The 21,650-nt window shown below is 42.1% G+C and overlaps 3 protein-coding genes across 11 annotated transcripts in view; 1 reads left to right on the top strand and 2 right to left on the bottom strand.

The window, feature by feature from the left end:
• Positions 1 to 1,706, bottom strand: part of LOC309538361 (uncharacterized protein C8orf34 homolog) — a 97,965-nt gene extending 96,259 nt beyond the window's left edge. Inside the window, exon 1 of one of the 3 annotated variants that reach the window (XM_082233834.1) lies at positions 931 to 1,706. In XM_082233834.1, coding sequence (XP_082089960.1) covers positions 931 to 999 — 69 coding nt within the window. In that variant the 5' untranslated portion in view covers positions 1,000 to 1,706. Of the gene's footprint in view, positions 1 to 638; positions 750 to 930 lie in introns of those variants that run through there. The other 2 variants (XM_082233835.1, XM_082233836.1) reach the window with 2 other exon arrangements.
• A 3,610-nt stretch (positions 1,707 to 5,316) lies between these two features.
• Positions 5,317 to 21,650, top strand: part of LOC309538455 (uncharacterized protein) — an 83,955-nt gene continuing 67,621 nt past the window's right edge. For 3 of the 4 annotated variants that reach the window (XR_014222186.1, XR_014222187.1, XR_014222188.1), the window contains exon 1: positions 7,515 to 7,545. Coding sequence is in view for 1 of the 4 variants with exons in the window: in XM_082234069.1 (XP_082090195.1) it covers positions 7,523 to 7,545 (23 nt within the window). In the remaining 3 variants the exon portion in view is untranslated. Of the gene's footprint in view, positions 6,758 to 7,514; positions 7,546 to 21,650 lie in introns of those variants that run through there. The other variant, XM_082234069.1, reaches the window with a different exon arrangement.
• PREX2 (phosphatidylinositol-3,4,5-trisphosphate dependent Rac exchange factor 2) overlaps positions 18,735 to 21,650 on the bottom strand; it is a 117,877-nt gene continuing 114,961 nt past the window's right edge. For all 4 annotated transcript variants that reach the window (XM_082233728.1, XM_082233729.1, XM_082233726.1 and 1 more), the window contains one exon: positions 18,735 to 21,063. In XM_082233728.1, the coding sequence (XP_082089854.1) occupies positions 21,018 to 21,063 (46 nt within the window). In that variant the 3' untranslated portion in view covers positions 18,735 to 21,017. The remainder of the gene's footprint in view (positions 21,064 to 21,650) is intronic.

Raw genomic sequence — 21,650 nt, 5'->3', positions numbered from 1 at the left:
ACACGTGACTGCTCAGTTTTAGTGTTTGAAATGTTAGACCCACATAAAGAGAAGAGGAAGGAGAGTTGCAAAGAGAGATGTGCAAGTGGTAATATATACACACGAAGCACATGCAACAGAGAACATGTATGCAGGCAAAGGAGCTCAGAAAAAAATAAAATAAAACTATGTAGGATGAAAGAATTCGTATCAGTGGGAAAGACAAAAAAAAAGACAGATCAAATACAGAACATGTGGATTAATAGCAAGAGAACAGTAAAAGGCAGGAGAAAGGGGGCACATATCTGTGGATGCAGTTAAGCAAAGAGATAGCATTAACATCCGAGAAAGACTTGCCTGCCTGCCTGCCAGAAAGAGAAAACGTGCAAGAAGGTTGCCTGAGTCACTGGTGAGCAGGGCTTCTTTTTATCCTTAACAGGTGCACACCAGAAAGAATACTAAGTGCAGCAACACAGTAGGGAGAAGAGAAGTTGCTCTTGGTATGATATGCTCCTCCTGTGCAATTCTCAAAACAGGAGCACGACCCTAAACTGAAAACGGGCGGGGGCGAAGGGAGAGTTTGGAACAGAGGAAAAGGAAGAGCGTGTGCGAGAGAGGGAAACAGGAGGCACAGGTGAATTCTCCGAGGTGAAGCATACCTGCATGCAACCTGCAGCTAGGTACACACACACAAACACCCGTAAGCAGATAGTGCCGCTCGCGGGCGCTCGGCCCTCATACCGGTCCCTCACTTGTTCCTGGTGTGCCTTGCAATTTCAACTGAAGGCGAGGCTGAAAGTTAACTCGGCGTGACCCGCGCGCGCCTTTGCCCAGGCGGATGGCGCGCGCGCAGGGCGGCTGCTGCTGCTGCGGCCGCCGAAAGGAGCCGAGCGCCCCGGGCTCGGGGCAAGCCAAGGGAGCAAGCCAGCCGGTGGCCCGAAGCCGCCTTACCTCGAATAGGGGCCCGATCTTGTTCTTCTCCAGGTAGGCTTGGATCCTGTTCTGCTGGTGAGACGCCATCAGATTCAGCTGCCGCCCGGGGCGAGGGGCTGGCGTGGCCGTGTTGTTGTTGCTGCTGCTGCTGCTGCTTCAGCGACTCCCGAGGTCCCCTTTTGCTCTGAAGCAAAAAGAGGAGGGAGGGAGGGAAGGAGGGACAGAGACGGAGAGACCGGCGTGGAGAGGTCCGGCGGACGGCGCAAACTCGCCTCCCTAGAAGCCAGCCCGCGCGTCAGAGCCCAGCCCAGCCCAGGCTGCGAGGCGGGAAAAGGCTGGGGTCTCTCCCTCCATGGAGCGCCGGGTGCTTGGAGGGAGGCGGCGGGAGCGCTGCCTGGCTGCTCGACAGACCCTCGCTCCTTGGTTACAGGGAGCGGAGCCGCGGCTCCAAGCTGAAGCCGCCTCGCCAAGCTTCGCCTCCCTAGCGACAGCGCCTCTCGCGAAGCCAATGGCAACGGCGCGGCTCTTTCCCAAGCGCGGCCAGGCGGGGGAGCCGCTTCCCTCGCAAAGGAGGAAAGCCGTTTCCTAGGCGGCGTGGCGTCTCCCGCCCTCGGTGGAAAAATGTGGGGAAGCCGCGGAGGGGCTGCGGGGAGAGGGCGCGCGGTGGGGTGGCATGCACGGAGGAGGGCGCTTGCGAGTCTAAAACGCGTGCTCGGTGTCCCTTGGGAAAACGCTTTCGGACGCCAGAAACACAAACCACGAGACCCTTAAGTTCCAAGAGGCTCTTTCACGCGTGGTTTTTTTATTCTCTACAGCCCTTTTGGCCGTTGCAGACAACCCCGGGGAAGCTACAAAGCATGGAGGGACGAACATCCCCCTTCATATTCAATCTGAATATTATTTTTTTATTTTGCCTATTTTGGAGGTTCTCAGATACTGAGGAGGGGTAGAAATCTTGGAGAACTATGCAAGTGTCGTAACAGTCCGTGAAGATGCATCTTCTTTAAATATGAATAATAGTCTTTAACAGATCCATGTTACTTTATTTCCCATAAATAATCACCTGTCCTCAACCATTTGCGCCACAGGGTCTTTTCAGGAGTACATGACATTTCCCCCCATAACTGAAGCACACAGCCCCAATAGGAATGTTTAATAGCCCTTCTGGAATACGCTGACATGAGTCCCCTGTCACACCTGAAGGGGCTGCCATCAATCACGCTGCTCCATTAAAAAGTCACTCCCAAGGACCATTCAGGTGTATAGGCCTAAAACCTTTAGGGCACGGGTGGGCAAAGTACACAGTCCCTCCTGAAGAATATGATGGGGTCCACATATCAGTTATGGGGTGGGCTCAAAGGGAAAAGGGGACGGAACAATGAATGAAACTCATAACTTTGTAAAGTCAATTCCAGCTACGCAATTGTCAGAGGTTTCTACACCCATCCAGGTGAGCAAGAGGCAGTTTCACAGTTTTAGCACAGAAAAAGTACTCAAGGAGGGTGAGGATTGTGGCCTGGAGAGCGGATGTGCGGCCCACATAGTACTGAGGGCTGGATAAAGAGACCTCTGGGATTCCCTACCCTAGCTTTTAAGGCTGGGGCTTTGGCAGAGGCAGCCACTAATATTTTGTCTTTGTAGGGCTGCAGTTTTTAACTTTGCCACTTTCCTCACAATAGGACTTGCACAGCACTTACTTAAGAAAGTGCCATTACACAGAGTAATGCAGAGTGCAATTATCTCCTGCTCTTCCTCTAAAAAAGAGAGTACCAGTTATTATTATTATTTTCAGCACATCCATGGACAGGAAAAGAGCTTCCATGTAAGAGGACCTAAATATGGTTTTCAGGCAAGATTGACTCTATATCTCTCACTTAGAAATTAAGCCATACTGTATCAGTTTTTGAATTCATGTATTGTTTACACCTATGCATCTGTTGCTGAAAAACTAAGCACATAAAATATGAGGAACACTTGCTTCTAGTTGTATGCAGTTTTCCTTGCACCCATAATCTACTTAACTACAGTATTTAATATCCAGAACACTTTTTTCCTCTGAATTAAAATAACAAAGTATTCCAATCAGTAAACCACAAAAAGGAAATAACTGTTGTTTCATTTGAGTCAGGACACATCAGAGCGCATCAGAAAATATTTGCAATGCATAGCTGCCCCACAAATGTGCAGTAATAATCTCAGCTCGTGAGTAGAGTTCATTACACCAGACTAATCATAATCAACCTTTTCTTGTCTGAGATTTGGGATAATATCTTCCAAATACTAAACTAAACCATAAAAAGGCTCCTCAAAGTAGGGAACTTCTTGTTGCTTTTCTGGCTTTCAGAGAAACAACACTGATCATTCTCAGAGTCAATGAATCTTATGCTAATACCACCACATAGAGCTGTTTTTGAAGCAGTCGGGACTCATCCCATGGCTGTGCTGGACATGCCTCATAACAACAGATGGAGTAAGAGCTTTCTTAATAGGACAGACTTTCCACCAGCCCACTTTGTCACATCCTTTTTCTGCTTAGAGATGCATGAGGGAGATCTCTTTGCATTGATATGCTTTTGATTAGGATTGGCTGAGTGGTCCAGAGAGCTGATTAGTCAAGGGAACCGGAGGTTGGCAGAAATGCCTCTATAGTCCAAAGGAAGTATATAATGTGTGCGGAGCAGGAAAGAGTGTGTGGCTTTGAAAGTTTGAGGAACACCTTTTTTTAATTGCTTGACATTTTTGGGAGGAGGTCTGTGCCCCAGTAGTTCTAGTGGATCAGCACCCACTGGGCAATTGGTATAGGTTTTTTAGTAGTAGTAATAATAATAATAATAATAATAATAATAATAATAATAACGCAACTCAATCTCATTGAGTTCAGTGTGGCTTACTTTCAGGTACATGTCTTTGGGATTGCAGCCTTAAGGTACCATCCAAACCCACATCATCTTCCCAACTGGCAGAGCCACCTCCATAGCTCAGCCATTCATGGTGATGGAAACAGGAGAAGGGGCAGAACAATTTGGCCAGATCCATGTGCCAGTTCAATACTGGCACACTGATTGGATCTGGATTGGGCCTGATGCCATCAGTGGATCCCAGGCTGACTCATATCCACTCTTGGAACACGAGTGGAAGTGAGGGATTGGTTCCAATGAAGTGATGCTTGCATCACTCTATTGGTGGGATTCTGGCTCAGCCAGCAAAGCTGAATGGGGCAGCACCTCTGTTCAATCTAAAACCCCCATAACCAGGTCTAAGAGGTGTTTGGATTGCTCTGTTAGCGTTGGAACCAAACTTCCAGTGCAGTCCTAATCATATCTACTCACAAGTGAGTCCTGTTGAATTCAGTGGGGCTCACCTCAAGGTAAGTGGGGCTGGATTTCATGCTTAGAGTTAGTCCCGTTTATTTCAGTTAATAAGCTATAAGCATAAAGTCTGGATCCAACTCTAAGTGCATTAAGTGGATTTTAGTTCTTGCAACCTTTGAAGCTTCTAAATTGGTTGAGAGTAGAGTCTTGAGAGTAATCTTGAAAACCCAATATTCTGACTACTGAATTACATGAGCTCTTAAACCCATTTTGTTGTATTTTCATAAGTTGTGTTTATTCTGAGAATGTCTATAGAGTTTCAGAAGTGTCTGGTGCTTCTTTGAACTGTGTGATACATTAAAAAATACTGAGGACTCGCCATTTCCGTTTATGGGGCTATAATGAACCCTCAGTCATCACAGGAAAATCAGAACTAGATTTAAAGACTTGGGTGCCTAATAAAATACGTGTTCTGCAGAAAGAATTGATTGTGTAAGCACTAGAAGAAAAAGAAATTGAAGTGATAATTTGGCTTTCTGAAAAGGACACAAACATGAAGTGCCAAGTCATTCTATTCTGATTACAAGTTGATCCATATGCTATGTATGGAACTTCTTTTTCCAGTTTCATCTGGGTATCTGAAACATATTTCATTGTATCAAGTTCAATTGCTGTAAGTAATGTAAGCAGACAATAAGGAATTCTAAAAAGAGTTTGAGGAGAATGTTGCTAAAACATAAAGACAAACAATGAAAAGGTTTTTAAATACAATGGATGTGTAGGATACATTCTTTGTCTTTTATTGAAAATTCCCTGCGTTCTTACAGAACTCTCCAACTTTGCTGTATCTTGAAAGATCAATGTCCCAAAAGGCATTTGTTAATACAAAATCACTTCAGATTATAGATTGGAGTAAACTTGCAATACAAAAAAGGTCCTCAAACAGAATTCTGAAATGACCATAAATTTCTGTTCCTTTGTCAAGGTTGATGTCATGGAGAATTGCCCAGATTAAACCTTAATCAAAGCCCATTCTTTCTCATCCAATCAAGTGTGTTCATAAATGAAACATATTTAAGCCTTCAAAACATAACTAAGATAAATGGATTGACTCCTGCCTCTTATTCTTGTCCAAATACAGAGTTGGAAGGAGCAGAAAAATATGGTAGAAGTTTTTAGATATGAAACAAAACCCCCGGTACATTCCATGGCTGATCCATTGGGTCACATCATTATGAATCAATAAAATGGATTCATATAGCACATTGCATTCAAAACTATTGGTTGTGGGCAGAGCAAACCTGCTCCATGTTAAAAAATATATAGTAGTTTGAGAGAGATTAGAGAAGATATTATGACTCTTTCCAAATTATATAGTTCTTCATAAATTAGTGAGCCTTATTTCGAGATTTTTAAAGACCAGGATCTTTAGCTTTCATTTCCAGTCTCTCTTGATACCCTTCCAGCAATAAATGCCAGAAATATCAAAGAACAAGAAGATGGGGGCAAAATGGTCCCTTTATTGAAGGTGGGGTGAACTATTGGCTCAAAGGTACATTTCCCATTCAGTTTACTGAATTCACTACAGAATTGAGGCTTGGAATAGCTCTGCTAAACTTTATAGGGAGTATTTGCTCTAGCCATTTGGAGATGTTACTAAGCAAGTACCAGAGTTTGAGGTTTCTGCCCCCATTCCCCATGTAGAACCACAAAAGTTCATCTTTCATGGTTCTACATGAAGATTGGAGGCTGAAATTTGGACCTTTGGTTTTTACATAGTAGTAACACAGCCCTCTGGATGGAGCAAATTCATACCACCTATTAAGCCACTAGAGGGGGCATGTGTACAGTTACACATTCCTGTCTACAAAATACAGTATTAGAAACTTACCATAATCAAGCATTCTGCCTTGACCAACTTTAGCTCTTGTGTTTCTCCTTATAGCAGGCCACAATTCAGAACTGCATTGCATAATTGAAACCTGTGATGTGAGGGACTTCTTTTGTTTAGTAAGGGAATACTCTATTTATGCAGAATATATATAGACATTGATATTTTTGGGTACAGAAGAAAATGAATATTTCCTGTGCATACATTACCTATGATCATGTTCTAGGTCTACAAAAATAATAGCTGACCCATTTTAGAAATGCTTAATTGTGCACTTAATTGTGCTAGTAGTACACAGCCTTGAAAAATGAATAGTGAGTATTCAAGGCTCAGCTTGCAGATCATTCAGAAATATATTACTTCAGAGTTTGCTATTTTTTTTCCACATCAGATCACATTACAATTCTATGTGCTAGCAAATAAGTGTTTATAATGAAATACTTAATTTGGACACGAGTGTATCATTATAACCCCATTCTCTGGTCCATGGGGTCACGAAGAGTCGGACACGACTAAACGACTAAACAGCAACAAGTATAATTATAACACAAAAGTAATCTGCCAAGATTTTAAACTGGCCTTTGTTCTTTTCACTGATTCTATCCCAAAGGTTTAAGAAAAAAACCCTGCCCCACTTCACGTGTGTCAGGGCTGCTTCCAGATCCCAGCTCACAGAGGATCACGCTAGCCAGCGTTCACTTTATAAAAGTCTTTATTAAGTTACAGTTTCCAATTCCAAGCTGCAGCGTGCAGCCCTACGTCTTATAAGCTAGACCGGCGAAGCTCCGTCTGAGTCCCCGCCTCCTGTACACCAACTTAATACCCTAGCCTTACTCCACCTTTTCCGCCTGACCGTTCTTCTCTGGGTCCCTCTGCCCCCCGTGGTCTCTTCCTTCCGGGACTCTTCTGACGCTGACCCCCCGGACCCTTCTGTCTCCTTGCGGCAGGCTTTAGGACCTGGCTCCCTTTCCGGGCTGCTTACTGTGCCGCCTTCCTGTGCATTTGAACTTGGCGCGCGCGCCCAACCTTCCACTTTCCGCTTGACCGTTTCTTTGCTCTCCGATGGAGGCGTGGCCACTCCTGACTCATGCCCTCCCCCCTGCGGCGAGCCGCCGGATCCCGATGCCTGGCGCCCTTCCTCCCCACTGCGCTCTGTTGGGGACGTTGGCCCCGATTTCCAACTGCTGCTCTCTGAACCCCCTCTTGTCCCTTCTTCCTGGGGTGTCCCCCTAAGCTCCCCCCTTGCTCTGGTCACTGGCGCTCCTTTCTGTGAATCTTCCGATTCACTGGACAGACTCGGAGACCTCGGGTTGTCGTTATCGCTCATCTTTCCTTCGGACTCCTCCCCCTCGCTCTCTGTTTCCTCCCTTGCCCTCGCCTCTGCCCCTGAACCCCTGACAACGTGCCAATGCAGATCAGAAGTTCCTTCAGGTACTATTTCATTTTTTTTCATGCTACAATTACTAATTGCATGAATATTCTATAACTCTTTTTCCCCTTAAGAGTGTAAGAATTATTGCCAATGGCTTTCTTGCTGGTTTCATTTTATTTGTACCAATAAAGCAGAATGTGGATTAATTACTGTTTTAACAAGGTTTGAGAATTGGAATTAATTATTAGTTCTTTGCAGGCAGATTTCATAGCAACATGATACACAGTTTCTAATAAATTTAGAATGAAATCAGCTTTTATGTTTTTTTACTGAGGCACTCTATTTAGTCAGCCCATCTGACAGGGTTCAGAGTTATATGTCAGTCTCCCTAATAAAGAATGAAAAAGTTGAGTTTCTCCTCAATTCTTTTTTCCCTGCTGAACTCGGGCATGCATGTTTTATCGCTTCACGAAGGTCTCTTGCTCAGTTTTAAAGTACTTCATTTAAATCATGAATGGGGAACTATCAGGACCAGGAATTAAATGCTGTCCTCAGAGCCTCTCTCGCTGCTCCTCAGAATTCTCCTCTGCCACTCCCTTGTCTGGTTTTGCTTAGCTGGAATGTGTTCTTGAACTGTGATCATGTCTGTTGCTTGCTTGGCTGGGGATGGAGCACTGAGTGTGGGGATGTAGAAACCTGTGATGTTTTTGTGGCTGTCATATAGCCTGTTATGCACAGATCAAACTCTGTCCATGTCCACCCTGGCATGCAACCCTGGAAGGTTGCCCATGACAGAAGTGGACCTCAGGCTAAAAAACTTCCCGCACTCCTGATTTCGTGCTTAAAGTCTGTACATACCTATGCAGATGGATTAACTGAGATAGGTACGTAAGGAAACAACAACTGTAGCACATATGGCATTATAAGAGGGATACTGTAGGTGTATTTTTGGATTTGATTATTGATGCTAAATTCAGAGAGAGCTAGAAAAAATGAATAGGTAGGCCTGTTAATATTTTTATAATGAAAGGGACAAAATGCACCAGCTGAGATAGCATTTGAAAAAGAAAATGGACAAAAATTAATGGAAGCAGAAGAAACATATGAATTACTAGTTTAACTATAAAATGAAAAATGGGAGTAATGATGTGTAGGAATTATGCAGGGCAGAACAGATTTGTCTACTTCAAGGGTAGGGAAAATATAATGGAATAGGGAAAAGAAAATAGTGGGCTTGGTTATATGATTATTGTCAAGAGCTCTGCATGATGCAGTGCTGTCAGTCAAAATAGCAGGGGATAGGGATGAAAGATTTGGTAACTGAGCTATGCTTACAAAGAAAGAGGGGGGAAATGGATGAGGTGACTGCCTGACACTAAAATCATATGGAATTTTATATCATGGGTCGAATATATTTTCTCCTTGAAAGACTGATTAGAACCATAACAATATGGGTGGTTTTCAAGTAAGCTTTGGAAAATTTGTCTATGTTCTAAAATATAGTGTGGAAAGCTTCTGCTTCAATAAGCTTCTGTTAATAAAAAGGTCAACAAACAGAGCTTTGGTACAGGGGATTATTAATAATAATATTTATTTTTATAACAGTATTTTATTTGGAACTTTATCGTCTATAGGCCCAGGCGACCCCAAAGTAGATTACAGTGATCCTCAGAACAAAATACATAAAATCATAATTTTTACTGTTTATTATTATTTAAGTGTTTACACTATACAAAAATAGGAAACAAATCTGTCACATTTGGATGACTTATCAATCACAAAATCAGTTTTTCTGAAAGCTTATTTTTTTTATCACAGAACGGTTCAATGCCGTGGTTATCTAAAAAAAAACCAGGCAATTCTGTGAAAACCTAGGGATTGATTGTTTGTTTGATTTATTGAATTTATACACCACCCTATACCCGGAGGTCTCAGGGCAGTTCACAGAATAAAATCAAAATATAAAACCACTCAATACATAATCAAAATAAAAGCAACAACCCAATAACCCCTCCCCCCAAAAAACCATCACATTTTAAAAGGCCGTAGGATGTCAATCAAATCAACCAAAGGCCTGGTTTAAAAGGAACATTTTTGCCTGGCGCCTAAAGGTGTGTAATGAAGGTACCAGGTGAACTTGGAGTTTTCAACAGATGAGGAACCAACTGCAGAGAAGGCCCATTCTTGTGTTGCCACCCTCCAGACCTCTCAAGGATGAGGCAGATGAAGAAGGGACTCAGAAGATGATCTCGGGGTCCGGGTAGGTTCATATGGAAAGAGGTGGTCCTTGAAGTATTGTGGTCCTGAGCCATTTAACACTTTATAGGTGAAAACCAACACTTTGAATTGGGCCTGGAAGCTAACTGGTAGCCAGTGCAGTCGAACCAGGATCGGTGTAATATGCTCACACCGTCTTGCTCTGGTGAGCAACCTGGCCACTGAATTTTGCACTAGCTGAAGTTTCCGAACCATCTTCAGAGGCATCCCAACATATAATGCATTGCAGTAATCTAACCTTGAGGTGACCAGAGCATAGACAACAGTAGTTAGGCTATCGCTGTCCAGATAGGGGCGTAGCCAAAGCTGGTGGAAGACACTCTGGGCCACTGAGGCCACCTGAGCCTTGAACAACAGCAAAGGATAAAGGAGTACCCCCTAGCTATGAACCTGCTCCTTCAGAGAAAGTGTAACTCCATCAAGAGCAGGCAATCTTCCACCTATCCGGTCTAGATAACCACTCAGTAACAGTGCCTCAGTCTTATCTGGATTGAGTTTCAGTTTGTTGGCTCTCATGAGTCAGTTACCGAGTCAAGACACTGGTCTAGCACTTCCACTGCCTCACCTGCAGATGTAAAGGAGAAATAGAGCTGAGTGTCATCAGCATACTGCTGACAACATACTCCACCACCCCCCAGCGATTTTATGTAGATGTTAAACAACGTTGGGGATAGGATTGATTCCCACATTGCAGAACCCCACATTGAAGGTTCCACAGGACCTTCTCCAAGCAACACCCTCAGGGAATGACCATACAAGTAGGACTGGAACCACCTCAAAGCGGTGCCACCCACCCCTAGTTCAGATAGTCGCTTCAGAAGGATACCAATGGTTTGTGGGAGTCATAAAGCCACGGTAAAGGCTTGTAATACTGCAGGGTGCCCCCTGACCTTGGCTGACCAGCATTCTGAGCTTTACAATGTATTGGAATGTATTAAGAGCATAGCCTTATATGGAGCTATGTCCCCCCCCCCTGGGCAGTATAACCTTATTTGGCGATGGGTGGGTTTAAGCCATGACCGGATATAGGTAATGTGAGACATTGGCAAACGGCCATGCGGCTGGAGAGAGAACAAAGGATAATAAAAAGTACTGGAGAGGAGAGAAAAAGTACGAAAGGAGCTGCCCTCCATCCATGAAAATATTGCTGGCTCTCCGTGTCTTTATTTTATGCTAAACAGCACCATTTTGTAACGGCTGGCTCCGACAATGGTTGATGGTGTTGAAAGCCACTGATAAAGTAATTGCTTGGTGAGAAGTTCACTAAAAATTGGAGCTGGCAGGCATGTCTGGGATGCCTGATTCAGCCTGAGAATTGCATCTTTAAAGTTTAGGGACTATAAAGAAGGTGGTCCTTAAGATATCTTTGTCCCAAACTTTGTAGAGCTTTAAAAGTTAATATAAGCACAGCGAAATTCACCTATAAATGAACTGGTTGTGTAGTTTTTTTAAGAACACTTGACATCCATTTTCTGTGATAAGATCCAGCAGCAGCATCCTGGCCTCTGTATTCTTGGCTTTTAAAAGTACCTCCCTCCCTCCCTCCCTTCCTCCCTCCCTTTCTCTCCCCTGCTTCCAACCCAGCAAACAGGAGCCAGTGAAGACAGCTCATTCCAGTCAGCTGGCCTAAGGCCAAAATACATTCCTCAATGGACTGGCCAAAGATAGCAGGGAGAAAAAACCAAGACCTTTACTCTCACAGTAATGAGACTTTTTTGCTGTCCCAGATATATTATTCTAATCACTTCTGTTTTGTACTAACTTAACATTAAATCTCTTCTGCTATGCTGCTACCCTTTCTTCCACTCTGGATTGAAGAGACCCTTTTTGAGCTTTCAGTCTACTTGGGATTTCTCCTACTTTACCCTTATCTGCAAAGTTGGCTTCCTCTTCATCTACTTTTATTTCATATAATACATGGGGAAAAAATCACTGGGGTGCCAACAGATATTCTTCAGGGCCCATAATGTTTATCATGGACTCTTAGAATTGCATAGTTGGAAGGGACCCCAAGGGTCACCTAACCCCCAGCAAGGCAGAAATCTCAACACATGGTCTCCCATCCAATTTGAAACCATTCTGGATGCTGCTTAGCTTTGCAAATGTGCTAGTAGTTTTATTGCAGCACCACACTATTCTCCATAGGAAAACTATCTACTTGTCCTTTCTCCTCCTTATTTTTTTTAACCCATTAAGGATCCTTAATGAAACCTGCCATCTTATGCAGCTACTGAATATTTTGGGGGTAACAGACTTACCAAAAGCTTTTTGCCAAAGTCACACAAATGTAAGAATAGGCTAAAATCATGTACAACATTTGTGCATAAATAGAACATTTGTTTTCCATCCCCCAAATTGCAGTACAGTGAGGACATGTGGTACAACTAAACATTTCCCACCATTTGATATCAGTGCTGCTCCACTGTCGTATGAAAAGGGAAACATTTCCATTTCTGTAGAGTATCTTCAGAATGCAGAGTGTATTTTCTGTGTGTGCCCATGAAAAACCTCTTGTTAATCAGGAGGTCAAGAAGTTATATTTGAAGATGATAAAGACTTCAGTACTTTCATCTTCAAGAATTTCAATTATTGCATATGTAAATATTTGGCCTGGGGAACGGGTATAATAAAATTATGGAATACTAGATTTTTCTGATGGAAATATAGGCAAAGTGAAACACATTGCTGTCACTGGCTGCTTTGGGCATAAGTATGTAAGGATTCCATTTGAGAGATTTGGTAGCAAGTCTTTTCATTTCTATAGACAATTATCCCATGCACAGATATTTGTAGGGCTTGCAAGACAGGCCCAGAGTTTTGTCAAACCTCCTGACATTCTTGCATTTCCCTTAGTTTTTCCTCTGTCCCTCTGTTTCACTCTCTTGCTATCCTTGGCTAAGCTGCAGAGTGAGTCTATGTTGGCAAAGAGTCATATACATGCAGATGATTTGGGTCTTGCTGTAAAGCTGACTGCTCACAATGGCAGTTTTATACCTTAGAATTTGAGAATTCCCTTACGAGAACTGCAAAATGAAAACCCCTCATTTGACAGAGCACTATATATGCTTTAGAAAAATGCTTTGTAGGTATAGATTGCTTGGGCTCTTTGTGATGCCTTGTGCAAATGCTACTTTGCCAAGCTCTTAATCATAGCTATGAGATAGAGAAGGACACTTAAACCATCTTACCACCAGCACCCTGCTTTCCATTCTTCTTTGTGATCATGAACAATTGTTTAGTGCTACATTTACGCTAATATATTTACAATAATTAGTGTGTTCCCTGTGAACAAATTCATTTAATATCCTGGTTAAGGTGAGAATTCTGGTTAATCATGGTAAGCTTCAGTGTAAATGTCATGATACCAATTCACAATTAAAGCTGACAACAGAAGGGAGGGAAGGAACTCATGCGAGAGAGGACAGAAAGAACAGTTAAGAAATCAACACAATCTTATCCATTTATTATTATTTTTATGTGATTTGGAAGCCGCCTACTGGCTGGGGCAACCCAGCCAGATGGCTGGGGTATAAATAAACTATTATTATTACTATTGTTGTTGTTATTATTATTGTTGTTGTTATTATTAATTTATTAATCTGACTTACTATACAAAAAGCAATGTATGTGGAAGGAAGTTTATTTAAATTTTTATGAGCTTCAAATGATGAAGGAATAATCTGGTATGTTTTCAGAAATGCCTTTGCTGCAGAGTGTGTAAATCCAGTGGTTATTTTGTATAGAGAAGACTGGAACAAGTAATACATATGCTAAGGATAGCCATAAAATATATTTAAGACTACTATAAATATCTTTTGAAAATCATAGTATGTCCCCAGAAATATATGCACAGATATTTCAGAGATGAAAGTATTATATCAAGAATTACAATCAGTGGAAGTAGATGAGACAGCTCAGGGATAAAAACCACAATCCCAGAAACAATTCTGAAATCCAGCCAGTTGTACTAATACAAATGTGGCCTACAAAAAATGTGGCAATGTGGAGTGCTCCCAGTCAGAGTTCCAGTTAGTTAGCTATGCTCTCCCCCATGATATGCGGTTCCATTCCCACTCCCATCTGGTTTTTGAGGAGGGGTTTTCTTTCAGCATTCCATGCTTACTGAGCATGTTTGATAATAGCAGCAGTAGTAGTAGTAATAGTAGTAGTAGTAGTAATAATAATAATAATAATAATAATTTATACCCCGCCCATCTGGCTGGGTTTCCCCAGCCACTCTGGACAGCTTCCAACAGAATATTAAAAGCACAATAAAACGTCAAACATTTAAAACGTCCCTAAACAGGGCTGCCTTCAGATGTCTTCTAAAAGTCAGATAGTTGTTTATTTCCTTGACATCTGATGGGAAGGCGTTCCACAAGGCGGCTGCCACTACTGAGAAGGCCCTCTGCCTGGTTGCCTGTAGCCTCATTAGGCTTTTAGGGTGGTTCCCCCTTTAAGCCCCCCAAAGGGTTTTTATACTTATGCAAACCTTGGAATTCTCCCATGCCTGCTTGTGCATTAATGGTGTCATTTTGTACCACCTCTGAACTTTACAGTGGTACCACTAGTTATGAACTTAATTCATTCCAGAGGTCCGTTCTTAACCTGAAACTGTTCTTAACTAGAGGCGTGCTTTCGCTAATGGGGCCTCTTGCTGCCACTGCGCCACCGGCACACGATTTCCATTCTCATCCTGGGGCAAAGTTCTCATCTCGAGGTAACTCTTCCAGGTTAGCAGAGTTTGTAACCTGAAGCGTTTGTAACATGAGGTGCTTGTAACTCAAGGTACCACTTGTATTTCCAAAGGAAGAGGAAGTGATTATCAGAAGTTTAACTGTGTTCCCTCGTGATACTGGGAGAGTAGGTAATGAAAAGTGTAGGTGAAATTCAGTTTTGGTAACTATGGCTATACTTGCACACTAGCATTTGAATCCTATGCTTTAGCTCTGGTATATGCTTGCATGATTGGTGTGATCACACCAAGACTCTGTTAATTTCAGAGGATGTTAGCATAACAGCCACAATCAAGAAAAGTTGTTTGTGCAGTTCTCACCTCTACATAGCATCGCATCAGGCTCCTTATGTAGTGAAGAAAGCAGCTTGAAAATTCATAATGAGAGGCATTAGGGAAGAGAGAGAAAAAACACCTCCTGTGGCATATATACAGTCTCTTGCATAAATGGACTCTCTGGATCATAGCCAATGTGATTTTGACTAAAGGGCAAGCATTCTTGATGAACTATGTAAATGCGCATTATATGCAGTATAAAGGCTCTTAAGAACCTTGATTGTAGAACAGCACTACCATTTTATCATCATTTAACATTTATAAAAACCTAAATTGCACTAGGATCTGTACAGGAATAAAAGTAAACAAGTTCCTGCCCACAGGATCATAATCATAACATTTCAATATATTTCATTATAGAAGATGGTGCTTTGATAACTCATTGGGTTCGTTATTCTCATTCCACCCACAAAATGGGATTTAAAACCCAGTGGTGCAAAAGCAGTACAGATAAGTTATAGAAAAATCCTATACTTGCATTATGCTGGGCCAGGGGTGATGGTGACAAGAGATACACCACCATTATGCCAGTGGAACAGCTGCTGTATTCATTGTGTGCTTAGCCCAGCAGGGGAAGAGGAAAATGTATTACCAGGAAATACAAAAACAATGTAGACAAAGGGACGCACATCCTAGAATCTGCACCCATCAGGGCAAACAAACAATAAGGCTTGCACACCATCAACACACAGAGGAAGCCAATGAACTTACTTCAAGACCCATACTGTTTATCATAGAACTGTAGAGTTGGAAGGGATCCCAAGGGTCATCTAGTCCAAGCCCCTCCGATGCAGAAATCTCAACTAGATCATACATGAAAGATGGCAGCCAAACTCTGCTGAAAAACCTCAATAGAAGGACACCTGAGGGAGTCCATTCCACTGTTGAACAGCTCTTACTGTCAGAAAGTTCTTGTGCTGGTCCCGGGGGGAGGTTACTGTGAGGCGTGGTCAGGGACCTGGGTCGAGGGTCTGTAGACTGTCCTCCAAGGGCGAAGCAGGGTCCAAAGCGAGGAGCCGGGCAAGGACAGGAACTCTGGAAGAACAGGTCTGGGTGCTGGCCGAAACAGGTCTTCAATGACGTTGCTCCCGCAACCTGGGACCGGGCTGACTGGCCTTTATCTTCTCTGAAGCCAGGGGCGGTCCCGGCCCCCAGGTGACCCACCTCTCCGTGCCTTAAGGCGAGCACTCCTCCTGGGAGAAACCAGTTCCCTCCGCCTCTCTGCCCTGAGCCTCTGCAGCTCAGGAGAGGCTGGAGGGTTACTGGACTCAGGGGGAGACTCACCTTCCCCTGACAGGGCTGGGAGAGGCGCACCTGTAGGCAATGTGTCCTCAATCACCTTCGGAGCCAGAGTGGATTCACCTGGTGCCTGCTCCTGAGGATCCGGCACAGGTGCAGGCACTTCAGATACAAGGCCCTGCCCCAGCTCAGCCGGCCCTGGAGGCGGGGACTCCTGTGCAGGCTGGGATCCCTCCGGTTCAGCCTCTGAATCGGATTCCCAGGCCATCACAGTTCTTCCTGATGTTTAGTCAGATGCTCCTTTCTTGTAACTTGAATCCATTGGTTCGGGTCCTGGCCTCCATGTGACAGCCATTTAGATCAGGCATAGGCAAACTCGGCCCTCCAGATGTTTTGGGGCTACAATTCCCATCATCCCTGACCACTGGTCCTGTTAGCTGGGGATCATGGGAGTTGTAGTCCCAAAACATCTGGAGGCCAAATTTGCCTATGCCTGCTTTAGATACTTGAAGATAGCTGTCCTATCTTCTCTTTCCCAGGTTAAACATACCCAATTCCCTCAACTGTTTCTCGTAAAAGTTGGTTTTGGGACCCTTGATCATCTTGATCACCCTCTTCTGCACATGTTCCAGCTTGTCAATGTCATGAAGTAGTGATCCTGTGGGTGGGGCCCCTCAGGAAGGTGGTAACAATTAGTCCCCAAAGCAGGAGTATGTGATGGAGCTGGCTGGTTGCCAGCATTCCCCAGCTGCTGTAAATCTTTGACTTAACCTGCCAGGGGACAGAGAGAACATGCCATGTATTAGACTTGCTGTTTGATGTTCTGTAGCTGGGGCCAGAGAAGAAGCCAATAAAGCCTGATAACCCGTTCGGTGACTGCATGTGATTAATTAGTAACTTGGAGGGAGGACTTGAGAAAGCGACCCCCTCCTTGACAGTCAATACGCTTCTTAAATTTTGGCACCCAGAACTGGACACAGAACTCGCATGTGTGGTCTGATCATGGCAGATTTGACGGACCTGACTTGGTATAAAGTCTTTACTTGTTACAGTGAATTGACAAAAGGTATCTGATTAACACATTTGTGATGTATAAATTGTTGCTTTGTTTCAATGGACCCAATGTTCACACTTGCCTTTTGCTGTTATTTAGTCGTGTCCGACTCTTCGTGACCCCATGGACCAGAGCACGCCAGGCACTCCTGTCTTCCACTGCCTCCCGCAGTTTGATCAAACTCATGCTGGTAGCTTCAAGAACACTGTCCAACCATTTCGTCCTCTGTCGTCCCCTTCTCCTTGTGCCCTCAATCTTTCCCAACATCAGGGTCTATTCCAGGGAGTCTTCTCATGAGGTGGCCAAAGTATTGGAGCCTCAGCTTCACGATCTGTCCTTCCAGTGAGCACTCAGGGCTGATTTCCTTCAGAATGGATAGGTTTGTTCTTTCAATAGTCTCCTCCAGCACCATAATTCAAAAGCATCAATTCTTCAGCGATCAGCCTTCTTTATGGTCCAGCTCTCACTTCCATACATCACTAGTGGAAAAACCATAGCTTTAACTATACGGACCTTTGTTGGCAAGGTGATGACTCTGCTTTTTATAGATGCTGTCTAGGTTTGTCATTGCTTTTCTCCCAAGAAGCAGGCGTCTTTTAATTTTGTGGCTGCTGTCACCATCTGCAGTGATCATGGAGCCCAAGAAGGTAAAATCTCTCACCGCCTCCAGTTCTAACTGTAGCCTTAAGTGCTAATAATTCTCTTCTTTAAAATGTTCATTGATCTGCAAAGATACTGTTCTAAAGAAAATATATTCTCTTATATCATATATATATTTCTAAATATCTGTGATTGTTTAATAAAACATGTCACTTTATCACAGTGATGGACAAGATTTCATAATTTTGGGTTGGCATAATGACATCCTATGAGCTTTCAATTACACATAAGGCAGATAGCAATAATATGAACAAGTGATTAGGATTCTATGAGCACTTTTCTTTCAAACCTAATTAAATGTCATACAGATTTGATACCAGAATGCTGGGGTAGGAGATCCTTCCAGCTGCAAGCTTTTAATGCTGCCTGGTCATTTATCTTCTAATCTAAGCAATATATGGAATTGCAATGGACTCCCCATACTTCAGGGGATATTGCACAGTTTTTTTAAAAAAAACAAGCATGTACAAATCAGCAAATTTTATTTTGAAGGAAAAGTAGCTGCACTGGGCCCCTGTTTTGATCGTGCCCCTGATGCAGCTTAGAGCCCTGTGCAAGTTGTCCACCAAATATTGCCCTTCCCAACTGCAAGTTGTCTTCAAATGTGCGAAAAGGTGTGAAAAGCAAAAGTAAACCAAGTGTTATATGCATTGGTGCTATATAAATAAGTAATAATAAAAAGAATACCTCAGGTTATACATATGACAAGTTTATTATTGTTTGATGCTATTCCGTTTTTATATAGACTTAAAATATTCAGATATCTAATAAAAAAAGAGAATGATATGCTGTATTGGTCATACTCAGAGTAAGCCCATTGAAATCAATGGACTTTCTCCAAGTATGAATAACATTGGATATCACCTGGAATGTATTACACTGTAAGTGATGATGATATGATGGACACAAAGATATACATAGAAAAATAATTTGATTCAAATCCATACTAAGATGAGATTTCATTTTTATTTACCAATGTTACAATCAGAAAACTTGAAATATATGGCTACAAGTATGGGAGATTTAAAAGAAACTAGTGATAATACTTTGTAGTTTTCTTTACATATGTATACTTTTTTTAAAAAAGCAGCAATGTTCTAGATTTCTTACTGAGTAATTAAAAAAATATATTCTCCCTTTGCAAAATCTAGTACAGTACTGCAAGAATGAGCGAAAAATTGAAAACAACTAACTCCCCCCCCCTCCCCGTAAAGGACACATAAGTTTACTGGATTTCTTACACTATATACATGATGCTACAGACTAATAGTGCTGCTATAATCTTTAAAAGTTGGTAGGAATATATGATAGTAATGATATGATGAGTCACCAATATGAGTTCAGTAGAAATATGTTCCAGGCACTAGTAGAATATACTAAATTGTGCTTTTGAACTGTAGTAGCAATCATCCTGTCCAAAAGGCAGGATTTCGGTTCTAATCCAAGATTCCTAAAATGAAATGAAATTTATAGCCCAGTCAGATAAGTGATGAATAATATGATTTTGCAGTGGACAATTTGAAATTATTCTTACATTTTAGAACCTGAATGCTCCAAATATATACCCTAGATACATTTAAACATAAAGTTCAGTATTTTAGAAGGGATAATAACAGTTCAGGAATTCTGCATGTTACATATCCTTGAAGTAAACAATTAGTTGCTTACTATATACATCATACTACCATATTATGGCTGCTGCTTCAGTGACTAAATTCCTGGGGTACTTCTGAGTAGACATATAGTCTAGCCTCTCCCTGATAGTGGTCAGCCAGATCAATTTTGCGTTGGGGTGGGATATTTTTTAACGTTAATTTTATAATCAGGCAAGCTGTTAATCCTCTGCATTTCTAGATGATATTTAAATATTTTATTGTGAAGTTTGTATATTTTGCTATATCTTCACTGTCACTCTGTCCCATGGTTGATTGCAACATAAATTTGATGTCATTTCTGACATAAATTTCTGACATAAATTTAAGTATGCTGTCAGTAAACTTTAGTTTTCAAAATGTTTGCTTTTCTTTTAGGATACTGATACTACATAATTTGCCAGGTAGATTAAAGAAAGATTAGAGACCTCTAATTATCTAATAGTTGATAGAACTTTTTTATGTAAAGGTAATTCACACTCTTATCTTTTACCCAGAAGTACAAAAATATAAACGACCGCATGTTCTCAGATTCAGCATTTTCAAAAATCCCTTATGCCATGGAGTTCACTATCACAGGAAACACTCTTGTCAGTGGTTCCTGAATAATTATTAACGAGTCTAATTAACGGAATCATGGGACTCTTCAGAATCCACCTGTCGCTTCTAGCATCTGATCTCAATGTGAAATAAATTGAGCATCTCATGCTGAATATCACTTATTTTCAAGTCATGGAAAGTAAACACAACATTCCTGTATCTAACACCCATGTATTAGGAATACTGCTTTTCACATAATCCATTTGCAATCATCTACTACCATCACCATCCCTTTTCTCAAATCTATTTCAATTATTACATAGAAAATGCAGGCCAGAAGTGTATAGGAGGCATGTTTCTCCTGTAACTGTAAAGTGGAACTCCAGAAATCTTGCCCCAGTGCAGTCAGTCTTTGTGCTTCAGATAAAACCCATTATAAGGTATGATCTTCGTGTCCCACTTTGTAGGTTTAGAAAAAGCAGGAACACAAATTCACTTGTATTTTTTCTATTCCTATTAGCTTTCGAGTCTGCTTTTAGTATGTAACCGTATCCTCAGCAAAATGGTAATTTCAAGTATAGCTCCAACTTACAGTATTAGAATACTGGAGGTGGATGCAATTATCTGTGCAAGAAACTGCAAAAGTATAGCGCAACAACTTGAAACTAGTATTATTTTATCTTCCTCTGAATCAAAACTTTTTGAAAGGGTCTTTTAATAGTGGTTTTTCCATTCTGTGTTATACTTTTGTGTTCATACAGTTACCAGTGCTTAAGTGGGTGATTGGCACTGTTGAAGCAACCACCTAAAATGCAAACTTATTCCAGTGTAAATGTCCTAAATATTACTTCACCAAGCAAGCAGATCAGATCTAGGTATCTGCTTTTTCCAGAAATAGTTGTTCCTCAATAGCTAAGCCATATTTAAGATAAAGCACTGCTGTATCTGGAGCTACGCGCTGTTGTTCATCAAGACACATTCTAGGGAATACTAGTGTCATGGAACCTGGAAATTTGATCATTCCTCCAATAGGAGTCTTTACTCTTCTCCAACAGGAGGTGGTGGTTGACACAGTTTGTATAGCCTGCCAAAAAGAAAGAACAATTATAAAAGTGCCTGAGTTTTGTGAAACTGTCTAAAACATTTAAACTTTCTACTAACTACTGGAGAGCCGGGCTGGACGGAATTTTCAGGCCCCCAACCTGCCCAGTATTTTGCCTGACCAAAGGTGGCAACTCTAGTTCAAATGAGTATCCGGAATAAAATAAAATATCTGTTTAGCTCATGAAAATATGCCCCAATATAGGCAAGTTGCACCCGAGCTTTCAAAATAGTTCATTAGAAAGATCCATGTCCAGTCAATTGCAAGGGGAAGACCGCCAAAGTATGGAATCTCATGCATTACCACAGCCGGGGCAAGACATATATACAGTATATGTTAATAATGTTCAGTGTAAAACTAATTATGCACATTCCAGCTCTACCTCTAGCAGGGAAGCTGGTATGAACCAAAACATTTATAACTAAAGGGAGAGAACTGACCATTCACTTGGCAGTCACATTTAAATGTTTCCAGAGAAAAATAAACAACCCCCAAGATAATAGGCTCTTAAATACATCTCCAGGGATAAAGGGAATTTCACCCAGCTCCTAGTTCAGCCCAATCAGGAT

Source organism: Podarcis vaucheri (assembly GCF_965113315.1).
Source record: "Podarcis vaucheri genome assembly, chromosome: 8".
Taxonomy (NCBI): Eukaryota; Metazoa; Chordata; class Lepidosauria; order Squamata; family Lacertidae; genus Podarcis; species Podarcis vaucheri.
The sequence above is the reverse complement of the archived record's forward strand: the minus strand, read 5'-3'. Positions and strand labels throughout refer to the sequence as shown.